Here is a 20,908-nt window from a genome sequence, read left to right on the forward strand (position 1 = left end):
CATACAAAACAATAAAATTTTTTACCTTGTATAACGTTATCCAAGTTTGTTAATCCAGAATTTTCGCTTTCACCATTTCTCAATCAACTCATATTTTAGAAGGAAATAATGAAAACTAACATTATTTTGAGAAGCTCGAGGATACTACTAAGGGACGAATTAATTTCTGTAGCTGAAAGAAAACTAAGACACATCGATTGCGTTAATAAATACTCAGAACAAACTGCCTGTCTTTACCTCAGCAGACATACGTGGAACGCAACTTGGCAATGTTTTAGTTTTCCCCGCAGTTTTATAAATATCTAGCGTATTCGAGCGCTGGAGTTGCGAATCATAATGTATCGGGTTATTATAATATAAACCCTCAATATTTATATGAGGATTCTCAATCGCAAATTTCCCAGACAATCCTTAAGAAATTCTAAATCTTCATAGGGCTTTAGATCTACATGATACTTAGAGAAATTATTTTACTTTTTAGCTCATTTTAAAAACGTAGTAAGTTGCAATTATTTATTTCACTAGTTATTAACTTGTATGTAATGCGCATATTCACATTTAACTTTAAAAACTTGTTTTGAGCAGCTTCCATTTAGAAAATCCGCGGTCCGCCAATTAATAAAATGCCATAAATTCTACAATATTACAGAAAATATTTTTAATATTCCGACTACGATCGTTTTAAGTTAATATTTTCCTTTGATAATATGAAATTTCATTTAGTAATATTATTATAGAAACTTAATTGTTATTAAAATATATTTATATTCACAAAAATATGTAGAATCATGGAACGTTTGGTTAAATTCAAGTCGACCCTGGAAGTTCAACTGCTAATGGAATTGGCCTTGCTAAAATCTAGTATAAAGTAATTGCCAATTAGGTGTATTTACAAGTTGGGACTTAACTGAAAGCTTTCGTTGCAGTAGGTATTTAGAGCAATTTTGTAAAACGATATGATAAAATTAGTGGAAAAATCATTTCGTATGAATATTAGGTACTTTAAATGTACTGTATTTTACATTTACATTACAATTAGAAGGCTTTCTGAATAATAATTTTAAAAACGTATATAACTGAATACATGCAAATATTGCTCTTTTTTTCTCGATTTATTGATATTTTTACAATTTGATATTCATTTAAAAAAAGTAGTAATTATGATAACAATAATAATATTAAGAAGAAGAATGGTGAAAATGATGTTGATGATGGTGGTGATCAGGGCTGTGGAGTCGGAGTCGGAGTCAAAGAGTCGGAGTCGGACTGATTCTGAGGTAAAGGAGTCGGAGTCGGAGTTGTTTGAAAACATGCCGACTCCGACTCCGGGCTTCTTTTTTTCTTTTCTTTTCACTGACTCTCCTTGCATTTTTTAAAAACTGATTACCAATCGGTTCGATTACATGTATAAAAAGATACTAATGAGAAAATAACTGCCATTATGGCAATCAGCTAGCTGGAGTACTTACCGAACTTTCTGTAGCCGTCCCCTAGTTTACTTGCTTTTTAACTTAACTAATAGCAACTGTCAGCAAACGGTTTGTTGCCTAACATTTTCAAGTAATCACTTTAAAATAAAAATAGAAATATAGTGTTTTGTTCGATCTCAGTTATAAAATAGTAAAAGAAACGTTACAAATTAGTAAGTCGAGGCCCGTAGCTAAGGTTGAAACGTTTAAGGGTGATCGGCAATTTCAAAAAAGTTCTGGCGCGAAAGCACGAATACAAAAGATCCGATGAAATAATCTAATGTTTTTCTCTTTATTAAGACTATTTCTATAAGCTTGGTTCTCACTAAAAAGTATGGAACAAAATAAGTGTAAATGATTTCTTGATTACAACACTCAATAATTGCAGTTAATCTCAAAATCTTCATATTAAAGTTAATTCTAAAGCAGCTAATAAAATTTAAATTAAAAATTTAGCGAAGAAGAAATATTTATATAATATAGTAAAAGCTATTCGTACAAATTTGTATACCGCCGCATTTTGTGTAAAATTAGCTCCTGACGTATATGTGCCCTATTTTCGTTGAAATTTTATTGATGAAATATAATTTTAAATATATTCGAGAAAATTTTCGGAATTAAAGTATTTATATTTTTTATAAACTCTGAAATTAACTTAGGGTGTCATCTACCAGATGGGTGTCACCCGGGGCAAACCATCCCCTCTCAAGAACTTGGATTTAGAAAAAAAAGCTTTTTTTCTCTCAAGTTACAGCTTTCAAAAATTGAAGGCACACGATTTGATCAATAACTATTTGTTAAACATTAAAGGGGGGTAAATTACAGATAATCCTTTTCAAATTTTTTAAAATGGATTTTTAAGTCATCTCACTTTTTAACTCGTAACTATTGGGAAATTTGATTTTTAAATTTTTCTAACGTTGTATGCATCTTAGGTTTACAATAAAAAACAAAATGCAAAATTTTCATAAAAAGGAATTAATATTTCAATCTCTGTTTAGAGGTTTTCCCCCTTCCCCTGAAGGGAGAGAGGGAGTTGAAAAAATACAATTAAAAAATATATAAAAAAATCCGGAGTCGGAGTTGGAGTCGGGCGTTTCAAAATCCAGGAGTCGGAATCGGGGTCGGAGTCGTCCATTTTCCTTCCGACTCCGCAGCCCTGGTGGTGATAGTAAAAATGTTTAGGTTACAGATTAAGAAACATTTGTGCTACAGTTTAATTTTAATAATGTACTACTTTGAATTTAGCAAACTTCGTAAGTTAATAGAAGTCTATGTTCGACTTAATGTTTTAAAATAGTTTTAATTCTGAATAATTATTTTTTGATGTTGACATGAAGGTAATTCGATTATCCTATGTTTCACTTCTGACTGATAATCCTTCACAGAATGTCATTATCTTCATAGTACAGGGGCGCCCTCTCCCCAAGTTCAGAGGCGCAAATTCCCCCCTCCCTAAAAAAATTCTCTCAACCATCTTTCCCTTTTATTTTTTTAGCTCTCTTTTTTTTATAAACTTTTTTTAAAAAAAATTTATTTATTTTTGTAAATATTTTTATTGAATTTTTTTAACTCTTTTTTTATTTATGTTTTTTATTATTATTCTATTTAAAAAGATCTGTGCTACGTCAATGACACACACGCACGCAAGCTAAATGAAATAAAATGTAAACAGAATAAAATAAAATAAATAATTTAGATGAAAAATAAATCAATAAATTTTAAATAAACAAAGTTAAAAAAAATTAACCCCCCCCCCACCCAAAAAAAAATTTTTTTTGATGGCTCAACCTGCGCCATAATCCCCCCCCCCTCCCATCCTGTGGGCACCCCTGTCATAGTATTCGTTTTCTTTACTACGATTATTCTAAGAAAAACTACGAGTGCTACATCGAAAGCACTGTATTTTAATTTGTTTGTGCATGTGTGTGTCAAAAATAACTCTTCACACGTAAGCAATAGTCAAAGAAAAACTCACACGACTGTAACGCACTACTGAAATATAGTTTTTTTTTTTCTTTTTTTCTTTTTTAAGGGATAAACAGATCATTGTCGTCCGGCAAAAGAAAAAATTAATTTTTTTTTTTTGTCGTCATGCAATAAGCGATATAATGTGAAGATCTTGTTCAGTTGAAATTTGTAATACGTCATTTTTCTTTTTCTAGCCGAGAAAGTTATGTTTATGAAGAGATTATGGCATAGAAGTTGTTTACGGTGCGCCAAATGCAACAAAGTAGTGGACTCCACAAAAGCATGTGTTGTAAGTTCTTTTTTATACTAAATATATATATAGTGACAGAGAACTTAGCGCATTTTCTTATATGATTTTCAAAGAAAAAATAACAAAATTCTTCAAACTTTCTGAATTTCCAAAATGTAATAGCTTCCATGTTCTGCAGAACGTTTACTCGATAACTATTCGTATTAGTATATAATCCAAGAAGAGACCTATCATTTTGAACCATCCCGTTGACTAGAGAGTTGTAAAAATGATCTTATAACATTTTTTAAAAAAGTGTTAAATCTATACTATGAATTTCTGTGCATATCTGTCTGTGTGTCCGTAGCATTATCTCCTCTGGACTAGCAATGTCTACAAAGCGAATACTGATACCGTTAGATACAAGACATCTAGGGAAAGTCACTCCGTCTTGTCTCACCCCTCCAAACCTTAAAAGACCAGATATAAGGGCCCAAATATCCATGGGTAAAAAACATTACTATTATCAAATGTCACCCTCCACAGACGGTATTAAGCTACCGCAAGTGTCGAACTGGGGTTGTCGAGTGAAGAGAGCTGGTGGCGGATACTCCTATTATCAGTTATATTCTGCGCTGTAGCTGGGAAAAATATTTTGGGGAACAGACTTTTTTTATTTTGTAGGTGCCATGGCTCATACGTTTTTGTTGGGTGGAAAAGTTCTTTAAATCTTTGTTGTGCTACCTTTAACTCAAAAAGCAGACATTTATTTTCAAAGGTGATTTGATCCCCCCCCCCCCCGTTACCTCATTCCCTTTCCCACAATAGCAGCACTAGACATATTGTTTTTAAAAAGTCTAGAAGAATTCCGTAAAGCGCCAGTAAAACATGATAAAATTAACAAAATGTGAAAGCAATTGAAAATTGTCTTTCTTACAAGGACGCAAATGTTTGAGATGTTGTCATTCACATCTATTAATTAGTATTCATATACTAATATTATTTCGGTTATTTTCGTCCCATCACGCAAGTTTCGGCATACTTTTTAGCGAAATAAACGAATTCATCAAAACGATTCGCGCAATCTTCTCTCAATACAATCTGTAATGAATTCTAACTTTTAAATACAATAAAACCCCATGTTGAGATGGTACTTTCGGAACAGAAACGCTTCTCCGCATAAAATAAGTGTTCATAAGAGAAGAGGATTACTGTACGTACGATGTATCCCCTGCTTGTAATTGTTAAATATTTCGCTATAGTAATAGCATTGATTTGAGTGAAAATTTGATTCTTACTTAGAAACTAATTATGAAACGAAAAGAAATATATAATGACGAAGCAAGCGAGAAATCGCAGAGCTATTTTAAATAGCATTTAAAGCTGAACATATTTTAACCACAAGAACAACGTTGAATTTTAATTGCTTAATTTAACTACCCAGAGGATCATTTTTCTGGAGCTTAGAGTATCGTTTAATGTTGTTTTAATAAGCATTTAAATTTGAATTTCAGCAACATAGCTGTCGAACGGAATGTTTTTCAAGTATCTCAGAATCATTTTTCATATCTGTCCCATCATGTTTTAAATCTTGCTGCGATAAATTCAGTTAAAAATTCCAATGCGAGTGAATGTCAGCAGGGTTCTTTTTGTATATAAGAAACAAATTGTATACTTAAAAGCAAAAATAAATACCTGTGCTGTGATGAAGAGTAGATATTAGTAGTTTCATAAATAACATGAAAACAGCCAGGAGTAAAACGAACTTAAATTTTTGGAGGGCGGAAATTTGCAACTTTCCAAATGAAATGCCACGTTTTTCCGAATGATAAAATACGGGTATGACCACGTACGCACAATGAAAAGGGTCATTTGGGCATTCAAAAATTGCAACATTGTAATTGTCTCTCCAAATCTGCCAAATCGTCAAACAACATTTACCGAGTAGGGAAAATTTTTTGGCAGGTCTCGGTGACCTCCCGTGAACTCACATTGGTGTCCTTCAATGTTCCGCAATGCATATTATATGGCTTTTTCAGCGTTCATTATTCAGCAACAACACATTTATATCACTATCTGGATTTTTCAAGTTCTTGTGAGCCCCAGAGTTAAAGAGAATTCCGAAAAATTGATAAAATATTGTTGGTTTAGGTCTAATCTTCATCAAGTTTTGTAACAATTTCCCCAATTTTCTCTTACCCAAGACGCAAATGCTTAGAAATTATGTAGAAAGCCCACCTGGGGAAACCAAAATCACTGAACCTAATTCACTATGCGTGCAATCAATTACTATGTGAATTGGGGGAAGGAACATAGCACCCATAAATCTTCTCTGTTATAGCATCGTCATGAAGAAGAAAACGATCAAGAATATAAGTTGAGGTGCAATCTTCCTTTTGTTTTTTTTTTTTCTCTGAATCCCATTCTGCTTTTCAGAATACTTTGAAACAATCATTTGTCGAAGGCAAGTACGGAAATATTGAATGAAAGGATTCTTTAATCTATTTTATAGTGTAAAACAAATTTTTATAAAAACTTCAAACCAGTATAAAAATATTTTAAAGAAAAAAAAGAAATTACCTTTCATTTTGGGTGATTCTAAATTCAAATCAGTTACATTTAAAGAGTACAACGTAAGCACAAGGGCACTTTCGTTTGAAACACTAAATCATTCTTGACCGTATATTTCTTTCTTCTTTCTTCCTAGAATGACGGCAAGCCATACTGTCCCAGGCCTTGTTACAACAGTCTACATTTCACAAAAGGTACCGCATTAAATCTATAATATTTTCTACTTAGGAAATTATATTTTCCTTTCGGTTAGTTGTTGATTCAGTTCGAAAGACCTGAATACCGTTTTAAAGAATAAACCGCTTTTTACACTTATTTTTATTATTGAAAAACTTGCGTTTTTCTGGATAATAATTTTTAGACTGATTTTTATTAATATTTTCAATTATTCGGAAACGATGCTATTATACTTTACTTGCTATAAATAAAGAATTTACGGGACGAACTTACTTAATGTGATTTTTGAAAAAAAATGGCTATTTCTCAGAGGATGAATAAGTTTTTCACTTTAATTTATTACACTTTCACCTATGATTGATTTGAGATTATTTATTTATTAAACTTTAAAAGAAATTCTTAGATTAATGACAATGGAAATTTACGGATAAATTACTAGTTATGGGGCTTATTTCCCGATTAAATAGGAAAAAAATGTTGAGTTTTACACACCATCATAACTAGTAGTTAGCTCCATCCTAATTTAAATATTTTTGCTTTGTATGCATTTTAAAAAGTTTTATTGCTGTCGACGACTATGTTTTCAGTTTTAAATTTCTTTTTAGGTTATAACAGAGCTTATTACAAGTGAAAGTGCCTTGAAATCAACATCCAGACAACGCCATCTGTACAGTATGCATTTAAACTAAATTGAAATACTTTGTAGAACTAACATATAACTCAAAGTGCATTTCAATTTTAACCATAGACTAACAGCTCTCAGACCAATAAAATGAACAGTTCTTCAATTCATTAATAAATAACCTTCTACGATGAACATCCTGCAATTGTGGTAATTTTTCTGGCACGTCCGCAACTTAGCGCAATATTGTAACACGTATTTATCAACAATTTTAGCAGCGAATAATAAACAATAAATAAAAACAAATGATTTTTTATAGCGATGGTAATCTTTCCTCAACAATGTAACATTTAAAGCAAATGATTTTTTTAATTGGTGCCTCTGAACTGATAAAGTGATTCTGTGTACTTACCTAAGTTAGAGCAAGACTTGATGTAAATATGCATTGATTTTAGCGAAATAACTAATAAAAGGTTTACAGCCATTAAAATATTATTTCACTATTTCCTTCACATAACTCGATATTCTTGCTGACAAGGCCAATTCTGTGAAACTTCTCGACTGGACCACACCATAGACATACAGAATCTGTGAGGCTTTTTAGAAGTGTATAAGAATCGAACACACAACATGCAAGTAAAAACGAACTGACATCATCAATTGAAGTGGCGTACAAAAGCATTTCTAAGCGAACTTCAACTGGACTTCCTGAGTCAATTACTAAACGATTAATAAAAGTATTTGAAAAAATAAGAAGGTGATTCCATAGAGTAGGAATTTATCTCGGGACATATCTGCTAAATTTCCTTATACTTTTTTCTATGCTTCATATAATATACTAGCAAAAATACCCGGCGTTGCCTCAGTCAGTAATAATTATGCAGGGCCGATCCTTTGGTGTCCGCCGTCCGTGTGCAAAGACCTAATGTGCCGCCCCTCAAGAGTAATTTGCATATTTTGACTAATCTTTAACGTCTATGTAAATCTTTCTTCAAATTTCTATGCCAAGTTCGAATTTAGAAAAAGGGGGGAGGGGACAGAAGAATGATCTTATATAAAGGAAGAAATTTTTTATAATAAGAAACTCCTAAGGTACAATTTATATCTTTGAAGAAAGTAATAGATACCAATTTTTACTTATTTTAGTCCGTCTTCGGTGACATCAGAGAAGAGACGGAGGAAGGGGAAGCGTGGGGGAAGGTGTCAGGGGTTCAGGAGAGGAGGATTGCTCGAAGAAAATTATCGAAATTGGCGCATGAAAAATATTTTTAGCTTATCTTTAGTTGTGTTTGGTTGCAAGGACAAAAGAGTCAAGTATATTCAAGGTGCATGGAGAAATTTTCGAAATTGACGTCAAAAATCGCAATTTTAGGAACGTTTTCCAGACTTTAGGTTGAAAGTAATGTTGCAATTCTTTCCTAAAATTCTTTCAAAATTGAAATCAATTTGAAGCTATTTTTTAAGACCGTAGCTTAGGAAGGATCGGCGTTCTTTCCGAAAAATCTCCGGAACTGAAATTTTAAACCCGCAATTTTGGGTTACCTTTGTTGACGTTGCAAGAGGGAGGGAGATTCAATCGTCTCCCATCGAAAGATTTCGAAACATAAGTTGAAAATGCAAATTTAGGCTGTCTTTGTTGAGGGTAGGGGATCTGGCGGCTATCCTCCGGTAATTTCTCGGCACTTTTTTTTCAAAAACCCGTTTTTGGCTAGATTTGAAAACAATAGGGGAAACGTCAAAATATTCCGAACCAAAATATTTTCGGAACTGAAATCCCTTATAGGCTATTTTTGGAAAGGAAGGAATTTGGGGCTCTTAAGCGGTTATTTCTAAAATCGCAATTTTATACATTATCTTTGGTGACGTTAACAAAACTGGGAAGCTTCTACGGATCTTTCGGATATTTTTCAACATTAATATCTGAAAAATATAACTATAGACTTTTGTCCACCTCACCTCGACGATTGATGGATATGCCCTAGCGCCTTAAAAAGTTACATAAGCCTGGCAGTTCTCCTCCGGAATTTCTTAAAAATTATAAATCCCAAAATCGTATTTTAAGCACTGTTTGATAACGATGGGATTAAGAGCAGGCGGGGGTTCAGTGTGCCCTCACGAACTGTGTTTTTGAAACTGAAGTCAATTTCAGGCTTTAGGCAGAAAGCTGTGACTCCACGGAACCGTCTAAAAACGAAATTTTCAGGTATAGTGATTGCGTTGGAGGAAAGGGGGATCCGGGGTCTTTCCCCAAAAGTTCTTGAAACTGATGTTTAAAAAACGCAATTTTAGTTTGTTTTTCAATACGTTAAGTGAAAGGGGGGGGGGGATTAGGGGCTTCTCTAAAGACGCTAATTGAGACTGTTTTTGGTTGGATGTTTGCGAATGGATTTCGGGGTCCTCCACAGCAAAAATTTCGAAAAATGCCAAAGCAATTTTATGTGACGTTTGATGATAGGAAGAGGTGTCGCCTGAAAACACGTTTTGGAGTTTGGAGACAACATGTTTAGGCTAGAGGTGAATCAGACACTTAATTGGGTCCTTAAGATCGATGGTTCAACCAGCGAAATTTTCCGAAAGTAAAGTCCTAGAAACGCAATTTTAAGCCTTCTTTAGTTTCGTCAAGAAGGTCATGGCATCCTTATGGATCTTCGTTTTTGGAGCTACATTTAAATTTGCTTCCCGGGGCAAGGGCCCTGTCCTCCTACCTGATCTGAAACCGGGCGGTTCATTCAAGATTTTAATCGGAAAAATTGTCGTAAAGGGGGAAAAGTACAACATTTTAGTTCGTCATTTATATATGTTACTCTCAAGGGAGTAGCAATTTTCCACTTTCTCTCCACGAATCCACGATTGTTAAACACAGAGTTTGTTACATAGTTTGTTGTTTGAAATGCATGCGAGAGTATCTAATCAATAAAGCTTTTTTTTTAATAAATAAAATATGTCTTCATTGTTTAGGTCTATAAGAGCTTCTTGGGGGGTAAACTTTAGTGGCCGCCCTCGGTGCTCCTTTTAGATCTCACCATTTCATGCTTTAGAAGGGGGTCTTTCCCCTCCCCTGTATCCATGCCTGATTACAGGTTCTGTCACAAACTTTGCAACCAAATGAAGCATGGACAATGAACCAACACAATGTTCCCTAACATTCTATTTTTCTTAAACTATGCTATGCTGCCTTGAAATCGACACGTACTTTGACAATTGAACATTTAAAAATCAGCATATTTATTCTACTCATTATAAGTTAGCTTGTGAGAAATTCTTGGGGAATTTTGCTTGATTATAAGAACTATATGATGCGGCCTGCGGCCGCCCCTTGCTTTGGCCGCCCTTATGCGGCGCACACTCTGCACACCTGCTAGGATCGGCCCTGTAATTATGAGAAAAAATCGTTAATTGCTTTTGCTTTCTCGCTTAAGTGAAAGAATTTAAAACACATCTTTTTGACGTGATTAAAAATCAAGTTTCTTCCTTACCCATAAAAGTAAAATAGCAATAAGTATAAAGAACAAAATAGTATTAATTTAGAAACGAAAGCACTATATTTAAGCATATACAAATTTCCAAAACATGAAATTATTCTTCTCATGTTTAAAAAGATGAATCTGTTGATACTTTTTTTTTTAATATGGAGTCTAAAACCTTCTCTGTATTGCTATTGAAGTTGCTCGTAATCCCCTTATACTTGCTTTAGTTATTTTGGGAAATTTCAATCATTGTGGGCTCTTGGTGCGATTTTACCGAATTTGCGGGAATCGTTTTGGGATAACTTTAATGATGCTCCCTCCTTCTTTCCTTACTTTGTAAAACGATATGATATTAATTTTCGTTACAAAGATATTATCGCCAGGTGCTGAGATACTTTTGGTCACCATAAAATGGCGCTAAAGAGTTTCATCCGAAATGTTTCCAAAATAAGTAGTAAAATTTGGCGATTGTTTGAAATTGTGCAAAAAGGAAAATTAATGGAAGTTTTTGTGCTGTTTATGGATTTGCCCAATTTAGTTGCTGGATTATTTAACACAGTAAAAACAGTTTTTTTAAGATTCTTTGATTGGCGATATTTTGTTTACATGGTGAAAGCTGAGAAACATTATGACGTAGTCTTAGGCTTCAAAAACAGCGACGTTGAAAAAAACTGCCAAATGCATCAGCTACGGAAATCTTTCTGCAAAAATTTTGGCGATCTGCTGGTAGATTGGATAATGAGTAAGTGTTAAATCAGCATAAATAATAATGAAAAGCATTAATTACATTAAAGTTCCGTTTAAATAGAATGATCAGCCAAATCATATATTATTTGCCAATCTTGTGCAAAAATCCTACTTTAAGATTTGACTTGAGAAAAGCCTTGAACAGTCACGAAAAGCAAAGATAGTCAACTATACAACAATTGTCGCTATCGACAGGGAGTTGAGATGATACACTAAATACTGTATTGAGTTGAGGAAAGCCTTCGAACATGGAACTAAAAAGCTCATAACTCGTTTTTTATTCTACTTCGAAATTTCGAATAGGTGCTATCTTCAGCAGAAAAATCAGAGCTTTCGATGGACATATAATGTAAATATGTGCAAGTATTTTTTCATCCCTATATTAGAGAATTTATACGAAAATTGTATTTTATTGCTCTCCTAAGGGGGTTTTGCCCCCCATAACGGGACGAAAACTACCCTATGTGTTATTCTGATGCATAAGCTATATTATTGTAAAGTTTCATCAAAATCCGTTCAGTAGTTTTTGCGTGAAAGAGTAACAAACATCCATACATCCATACATCCATACATCCATACATCCATACAGACAAACTTTCGCATATATAATAGTAGTAAGATTCGTCTTTATATGTGACTAGCAAAAATACCCGGCGTTGCCTGGGTCAATAATAATTATGATAAACAATAGCTACTTTACTTCGTTTTCTGCTTTAACTGAAAGAATTCAAAAATACCGCTTTGACATGATTAAAAATCGAGCGTGTTCTTACACATAAAAGTAAAATGGCAATAAGTATGAAGAACAAAATACATAGTTTTCTTTTGAAATGAAAAAACGAAATTTAAGCATACATAAATTTTGAGGAATTTCCAAAATATGAAATCAAACTTCACATGTTGAAAAAGATTTAACAGTTATTGTTATTATTTATTTTATTGAACATTGTAGTCTAAGCTGGAGCTGGACAATAAACATTTTCATCCGAAATTTTTCCAAAATACGAAGTAAAAATTGGCGATTGTTTGAAATTGCGCGGAAAGACAAATTAATGGAAGTTTTTGTGCAGCTTATGGATTTGTTTAATTTAGTTAGCGGATTATTTAAATTTTGACAAAAGTTTTAAAGATTCTTTTAATGGCGATATTTTGGTTACATGGTGAAAACCGAGAAACAGTATTATGTAGTCTTTAGCTTCAAACACAGCGACAGTTGAAAAAATCTGCCTTAGCTATTGAAATCTGTCCTCAAAAATATTTCGCGAGATTCCCGCTGGTCGCTTTGATAATGAGTAAGTGTCCAATCAACACAAATAAATAAATAAACCCATTAATTGCATCAAAGTTACATTAAAATGGAAAATAATCAGCCAAATCTATTTATTATTTGCCATCTTGTGCGAAAATGTTACTTAAGATTTAACTTGAGAAAAGCCTTGAACAGTCAGAAGAAAAGCAAAAATATTCAACGATACAACAATTTATTGTTGCTATCGAAGGGGAGTTGATATGATACACTAAATACTGTATTGAGTTGAGGAAAGCCTTCGAACATGGAGCTAAAAAACTTATAACTCGTTTTTTATTCTACTTAGAAATTTCGAACAGGTGCCATCTTCAGAAGAAAAATCAGAGCTTTCGATGGACATATAATGTTACTATGTGCAAGCATTTTTTCACCCCAATTTTAGAGAATTTGTATAAAAATCGTGTTTTATTACCCCCTATGGGGAATTTAGCCCCCCCATAACGGGACGAAAACTACCCTATGTGTTATTCTAATGCGTAAGCTATAATATATTAAATTTTCATTAAAATCCATTCAGTAGTTTTTGCGTGAAAGAGTAACAAACATCCATCCATACAGACAAACATTCGCATATATAATAGTAGTAAGATTCTTACAATTTTATCGTAATTTAATTTCATACCAACAGGTTTTTAATGTTTCCCAATTACAAGTAAATGATAAGTAATAAGTAACAAATAATAAGTAACAAATGATGTTTGATTTTGTTTGCAATTTATAATTATGGTATTATATAATGCTCATTTTCAACATGTCTTTATAAATTTATCTATTGACTGTATTTGAATCATTGAGTTCTTTAATTAAACAAAAATATCAAAAAAAAAATCTTTATGTCAAAAATACGAACTTTTGGATTTCAAAAAGTCATTTAATTCAAACTACTAGAATTCAGAAAATACAATTTAAGGAGTAAGATAAATTATTAATGAATAAGTATTAAAATTAAATATAAATTATTAATTATTAATAAATAATCTAACAATTACTATAAGGCATGTTTTCATTCAAACTACAGTTCCAACGCATAACTAATTTATTCAATCAGAAGATGGCTTTATAGCATTAAAACAATGGACCTAAATTTTTAATAATAGCAATAAAAATTCGCTGCTATGTATTCTAAAAATTGTTAAAAAAACTCAAGCGAGAGAAGCTTGTTTCTAAAAATAAAAAAGAGAAGGGGTTTTTTTTTATAGAGACAGGAAAAAAAGAGTACCTGTGTCTTTTTTTTTATCTAATAACGATATAAAGTTTACTTTGCATTTATAAACACTTCCTTACTTTGCTTGCATTAATTACCTATTTCTCTTTTAAAAACATATCCATAAACTACATAATCAGCTTACAAGTATTTATAAAATAATTATCCCACATTATTCTTTCGCTAGATACCTTCTATTCTAAAAATTCTAATTTCATTACAAGGATTAAATAAAATAAAAGAAACACAAATTCAAACAATTTCGGTGTTTCGAATTAATAAACTTGCAGCTTAATTTCAAACTTTATTTAAAACAAGTAATTTAAAACAGCTAAAAATTAATCAAAAACAGAAAGATCTCACGCGCATCATGATACTAATTAACAATTTTGAATGAAATAATGGAAATTAAATGAGAATCTAATTAAAGAATAAAACATTATCCACGTTTGCTATAATTTAAGTTCATCCTCCTCACTGTCACTAAAGTCATCAACTGTTGCCAATTCCCGTTTCGATTTACCAGCTTCTAAATCTTTAAATCGCTGTGGCTCGGGGCTCTCCTGTTCTGAACTTGACGGCCTGCGATCCTCATACTGATAATCGTAATCGACTTCATCACTTTCTTTTTGCTGCTCCTTCTCCTCCTCCTCGCTGCCAGCGTCCTCTCTAGCTCTTCTCAACTCTTCTTCCTCGCTCGAATCTCTGAAAAAGAAATCTAATTAACAGGTGTTTGGGACTGTTGACTTGCTGTAGCATTTGGAAAGAGCGGCTAATTCAGCTCTTAACTCACAAAATGTAAACTGGATTGATTTAGAAATTATATTTCTGCGTCGTGTCCCATCTTCCCCTTCCTTGCTGTGAATTAATCGAACCGGCGAAATATTTGGGCGTTAATATAATTTGTTCTTGTAAGTCTAAATTTTACTTAAAGAGACAATCGTCCACTATCATACAATTTAGAGAATGAAATTATTTGGAGAATTCATGTTCGACTTTAATTTAAAATTATGTCCCATTTTAAATTTGTTAATACTCTAAGAACTAAGTTAACGGTATCGTTTTGAAGCTTGAAATCAGACTCTGGAGTATGTTTTGCATGTCACACACATTCTGATTTTGTTGTCTAAAACGTGGTCATAGATTTCAAAAATGATAAGAATGAAAATATCTTTCCATCAAAAATTTATTTATGAGAATTATTTGTATTTTGTACGAAAAACCAGTTAATTAATAATTGCTTACTCACCTAACCGTACTTTGAAAAAAGCGAAGTAGGCTTTATTAAGATGAATAAATTTCAATTAATACCAATTAAACACTTTCATTAACTTGCCAGTTAAAGAAAATTTAGTAATTTCTTTCAACTTTGAAATAGTAATACAAGCACGGAACATAAGTAGTCATTACACTTTAGATATTTTAGCATTAGTTTCATGTTGTCGGAACATATTTCATTGGGTGTACCTTTCACGCTTCTCATAATTCTTAAATCATTTGAAAAACAAAGCTATCGACACAGCAAACTAAAATCGCCATTTCTACAACGATATCACTTCATGTGTTCTTCAATTGTTGTTGTTGTCGTGTGCTAGCTAGACTGGCAATTTGGGGTCCTGTTTCACTTTTTCAACTGTACTGTGATTTGGTGATTCCGACTTCTACAGTACACATCTGGACAAGGAAGGCGGCTGTTCCTCAATTGTGCACAAATAAGAACAACGTAATAACCTTACCTTTCTTCGCTAAAATCAGACAAATCACCATAATCCACAGGTTTCATACATAGTGTACACATGTTATTGATATCTGCAAAGCAAGCATAACAGTAGATGCCTGAAACAATGGAAAAAACGCAGTGTCATGACTCAAATACTTCCAGATTTCCAAAAAAAATTAGATTTTTTTAAGAAAATAAAAAATACCACTAACATATTATTAGTAAATTTCGAATTATCCTTGAAAATAAAACACAAAATTAAAACTTTGATGAAAAACTATTAATTACACTGGTAAACAAGGTTTCTGTTTCTCTGTGACTTTTATATTTTGTGGGGTGCTGAAAACGAATATGGCAATAGAAATGTTTCATCACCCACAGATGTTTGAAAAATCCAAAATCTTCAAAATCTCAATTTAATGACATTTATTCAACAGATGTACAATATTTTTGTCATTTTCCATTTTATATAAATAATTACAAAGCTGTAAACTAATATAAAATACAAAAAATATATATTGTTTAAAGAGTTGTAGAAGAATGAAAGAGATTTTTGATGAAAAAATAATGCTTCTCTTAAAAATATTCTCAAATTTCATACTTTATGTAGCTGTAAATACCTTAACTGCGGATGTTCTCTTATAGGTGCTATTACAAACTTCTCTTATAAGATTCCAACAGTAATCTTGAGCATATTAGGAGTAAACTTCCTTGACATCGGATATCGCACTTCAATTGCAAAAATAATGTGGTGGAAGCGCTTCTCATGCTTGTCGCTCACAGTTCCCATACTTTCGGTGGAAAAATTTAAATAAGACGCCAAAAAATAAGTTTTCAATGATATTAAACATCCGAATTTTTTGTAACTTTTCAACATGCCATTAATTAATTTTTCATAGTTAGGACTTATTCTTTCTTAAGAATTGTGTCAAAACATTTTTTTTTAAAATAAATCCATGCCGTTTTTCCTTAATCACCTAAACTAGTTTCAAAATTTTGGTCTTTCGCTTTCTTATTTATGGGTCAGTGAAAATACCCTCTTAATTTTTTGCATAAGTGCGTGGTGGGAACTGTTCCAGCAAATCCACACCTTTCTTTATCCATTGCTTTAACGAAATTCTTCGTCAATCCCAACTTAATGTGTAAAGTTGAGAGAATATTTTTTTTTTAATCGATTAGAGAAACATTATGTTTTTTTTTTTTTTTCATCTGCAATGCATTGTTTACGCTCTGGTCCTTTCTTTTTGATGTAATGTTCATGTTTTTCCCTGCTGTCCCACTCGCCCAGAAAATTGCAGTATTTTGTATACTCGAGTTGCTGACCAATGAGAAAGGCAATTACTTTAAAAACTGCAGATATGCTAAAATAATGATGGTAGTCAACTTCATGAAACAATATTTTCATATTTTCGTAAGATTCTTTCATTATGCAAGAATAAGCTATTGGAACCGATGGCAGAGCATTTCCATTATGAAGTAATACTGTGTTTTCAAGATTCAGTTGTCTTTTCAATTCATTATTTTTGAAAGTAAAGTTTTTAAATTTCTTCTTTCATTGGTTATGATATTGATTTGCAACGTTTATGCTTTTCAGGAGCCCTATTCATGACCGATTTCGTGCTTTTTACTCCCAAACATTCTCAGAAATTTTTCGCCCCCAAAACCGTAGATTCGTTTGGAGGAGGGGTATTCTTTAGCATGCCCCCCCCCCCCTCCTAAAATGGTAGCCTGTATCCGTCCCTGCTCTTGTTACATGTTATATCGCTATAATGAGTAACAAAATACGTGTCTATGGATTAAATGCATATTAAAAAAACTGCTATAAGATAGCCTATATAATCCAAAACGTATAAATGAAATTTCTCAAACTTGGAGGGTGATAGAAATTTTTTGAAAACATATTCTTTTTCAGCACCTTGAAATCTATAAGAAACACGGAAGCATATTAAGGAACAGAAAATTCGTTAACAATTGTTTTTCAGTGTTATTTTTGCATCGAAATACAGGCATAATAGCTGATCCAATAATCTTCGTAAAACCGATTGTAACTACATAAGGAATATGTAAGAAACAACCAGATATTTAAATTCTATTAATGCGGCATGTAGATAGTATATTTAGCTGACAGAAATAACACGAAACTCTTGCTAAATTTCATTAAGTAAAGCTCTTTCATAACACAAAAGACTATAATTACCCACCCCAATCATCGATTTTATGATTAAAGCATATAACCCTAATTACACAGTCGAATTATCTAGTTACTAAGTCAATGATTCAGTAATGAAAAAACATTATATCATCATTTTGTTATAATTTCTTAGAAAATGGCTTCAAATATCACTAGAAACTTGAAAACTAAACTAACAATGTATTTTTAAGTGTTTTATAACCTTTATCTCTTTAGAGCAGCATTTACCTTTAACTAATTGATGAATCTTACACGTGTAAATTATACGACACGTGTCTATGATTACCTGTAAGACCAAAAGGATTCTTCTTCACCATATTCAATTATTCGCAAGAAACAAGTGTTGCTTTTTAAACGTCATTCATTAAAAATATTAGCCCTCGTCAAATTTAAGCATAGAATGTTTTCTGTTCAGAAACAGTTGTTTTCAAAAACAAATTACAGTGAAAATCATTTAGTGTATAACTACTGATCAGTGAACTTTCCAAAAACGCATTGTAAAAGTAAATTAACTATATGCTTTATTCATACCCATTCATTAAAATATTTGAATTGGTGAGAGTCATCACCAAACGTATGATTTTTTTGTACCTGTATCATTTTTTTTCTTGTATTATTCGAATTCTGGGTACTAATTTCTTTTTGTCAAATTCTACTTTCGTTTACAACTTATATACATTTTATAAAAGACACATCTAGCAGCATTCTCAACTGGAGCTGTTTTACGATGTCTATTCTGCTTAAAAAAAATTTTTTGATACTATTTTAATAATTGAACACGAACCAATATAACAATTTTAAAACCCAAACCCCGAAGACTTCATCTCATATTAAGAGGAATCTCGTTCACCAAAACACATATAAAATTTAAACATTTATATATTTGATTTCTTTCTCTATAGCATAGGGAAACACATAAAGAGAAAAATAATCAACAAATACTAAGTTTTATAGTCGGAAAAGCAAAATCAAGAGGGAAATTTGAAATTATTTTAAAAGACCCCTTGAATAAGGTAGCTCTGTTTTTTATCCAGACCAGAAGCCGAGCCGTCCCTGATTCAACACCCTCAGAGTTATCGATTTGTATTGATAACTTGGAGAAAGCTCGATGTAACCACTTTTACAACGCCTCCTTTGACTGCCGCAGTCACCATTAGCAAACACGGAGGATCTTCAATCGGCTGGTATCGAAACCAGGTTTCTCCAGTCACGAGCCCAACGTCCTATCGATCAGGCCGCCATGGCCAAGATTAGATGTCTGCGAAGGTGCTAATTGACACGCGAACATGACCAATAGTCGTCTGTTCAAATAACCGCTGAGTGTCGCGGTATACTTATGGTAGCATTTGCTGTGGCAATGTCTGGTAGAAGTTTTCAGGTTAAGAAAAATCGCAACGTACCTTTACATCCCGAAGTACTGCATCTCTTGAAATTCGTGTAGTCGTCCGGCTTGCCAGGTTCCATGCAGCACACGCAAAAGATTCGCTCGTATCCGAATGCCTTGACAATCCTTCCAAACAGTTTGCATTGGCCGGACAGCCTGTCAATCAAACTCACGTCTTCCAGCGTATCATCGCCATAGACCTTCTTCCGAATCTGTCGCCTCAGGAAGTAGCTGAGGTTACCTCGAGTCTTCAGGATGTGGTTGTAGAGCCACACAGCTCGTATGCGCTCCCGATGCGGATAGTAGCAACCACAAACGATGTGCCTCAGTCTCAGACCATAGCTTTGGGTAACAGCCAGTATAATGCAAGTTAAATAAAGAGTTCCTGCGATGAAGTCAACAATTTACACCATGAAGAATTAGTTATACAGTTACACCCCGTTACAACAAACTTGAAGGGACTGCAAATTTTGTTCGTTGTGACTGGGAATTTCACAGTAATGGACTTTAAACAATGTAATGGAAACTAAAACGGAACTTAAGAATTAAAATGACAACCGCGTTGTAGTTGTATTCAGTGTATTGAGATTTTACTGTACTTATACATGTTCAAAACAAATTCAACGATTTAAAACCAAGTTAAGTAGGTTGAAACCAAAAAATCTAATTGGACTTGATCATGGCAAATCAAAAATGAAGCTCAAGAAAAAGCAATCTCAATGCAAGAGGACCACAGGTAAAAATCGTTTTGTTTTCTGGAGAGACATTAGAAAATTTTAATTTTAACTTTCATACAAGATTTTAACTTGTATTTATCTAAGGTCGAAAAATATTTCTGCTGATGTTCTTTTATGTCAAAATACACTTTAAGATGGGCAAATCTTCGTTTGTCCATAAAAAGCTGTCACAATTTATTTATGAGAGTTGAAATGGAAATCTAAGAGGGTATCTGTGAGAAAAATGTTTCGTTCGTTCTTTTCTTCGTAAAAATAAGTAAACAAAATTGTATTGCGATTGTCCTTAAGAAGGTAAATCAATACAAAGAATTCCGTTTAAGAACGTCAGATAGTTTAGATTCCACTTTAACCTTGTTTTTCTCTTCATTTTTTTAAGCTGTCTAAACATGTAATAGTCCTAAGTCATGCTTAAAGCATATAATCTTAAATCAACAACATTAAGTATTGAACGGACGATTTGAAGGTACCTACGGTGGAAGTACCTAATGAGGTTTCTTTTCTGCAATACATATCAAAAATTTCACAAAAAATTTTGATATACTCTATGAAAACAAATGCTCAAAACAAAAGAAATAAATAAAACAATACTTAGGCAAGACTGCTCGAGGGGAGGCTTCTTGGCAGCTGGAAGCTGCCAAGAAAAGCAGCAGACACTCATTCCCTGTTCTAGCTTCGCGAAGATACACACAATTTAATTTAACGGAAGCATCGCGATTTTTAACCTCACTGATTTGATTAAAGGCTGTTAGCAGGGAAGCGTTCCAGTTAGCCCCGAGAGACCATTAAAGCTAGTCAAAGTGCCAAAGCGTGAAATCTGCCATTAAACAGAATAATCCGTTTAACGACGCTCGTGCCCGCGAAAAAGAACTCCAGACAACACTGAAATTCATGAATGGATTGCGTTTAGAAAACGCCAAAATGCTTCTCGGAGAAAAAACGCATCACGGAAAGAAGCTTCGCTGAAAAATAGGCAGTAATGGAAAAGTACTTTACAAGAGAACAGGTCCGAAACTGAAATATTTGACAGTGCGCTGCCTTCTAGGGAGATATTCTTGTCTGCAGATTCCGCCCCCCCCCACCCCCCACACCCGAAAGTAAGAAGAGAGAAGC

General features: G+C 33.1%; 1 protein-coding gene across 1 annotated transcript in view; it reads right to left on the reverse strand.

The window, feature by feature from the left end:
- Positions 1–15,498: 15,498 nt before the first annotated feature.
- Positions 15,499–20,908, reverse strand: part of LOC129223027 (DC-STAMP domain-containing protein 2-like) — a 119,690-nt gene continuing 114,280 nt past the window's right edge. The window contains exons 10-11 of the mRNA XM_054857591.1: positions 19,078–19,446; positions 15,499–15,602 (exon numbers count right to left, since the gene is read on the reverse strand). Coding sequence (XP_054713566.1) covers positions 15,499–15,602; positions 19,078–19,446 — 473 coding nt within the window. The remainder of the gene's footprint in view (positions 15,603–19,077; positions 19,447–20,908) is intronic.

The sequence above is a fragment of the Uloborus diversus genome, chromosome 5 (assembly GCF_026930045.1).
Source record: "Uloborus diversus isolate 005 chromosome 5, Udiv.v.3.1, whole genome shotgun sequence".
NCBI classification, from domain to species: Eukaryota; Metazoa; Arthropoda; class Arachnida; order Araneae; family Uloboridae; genus Uloborus; species Uloborus diversus.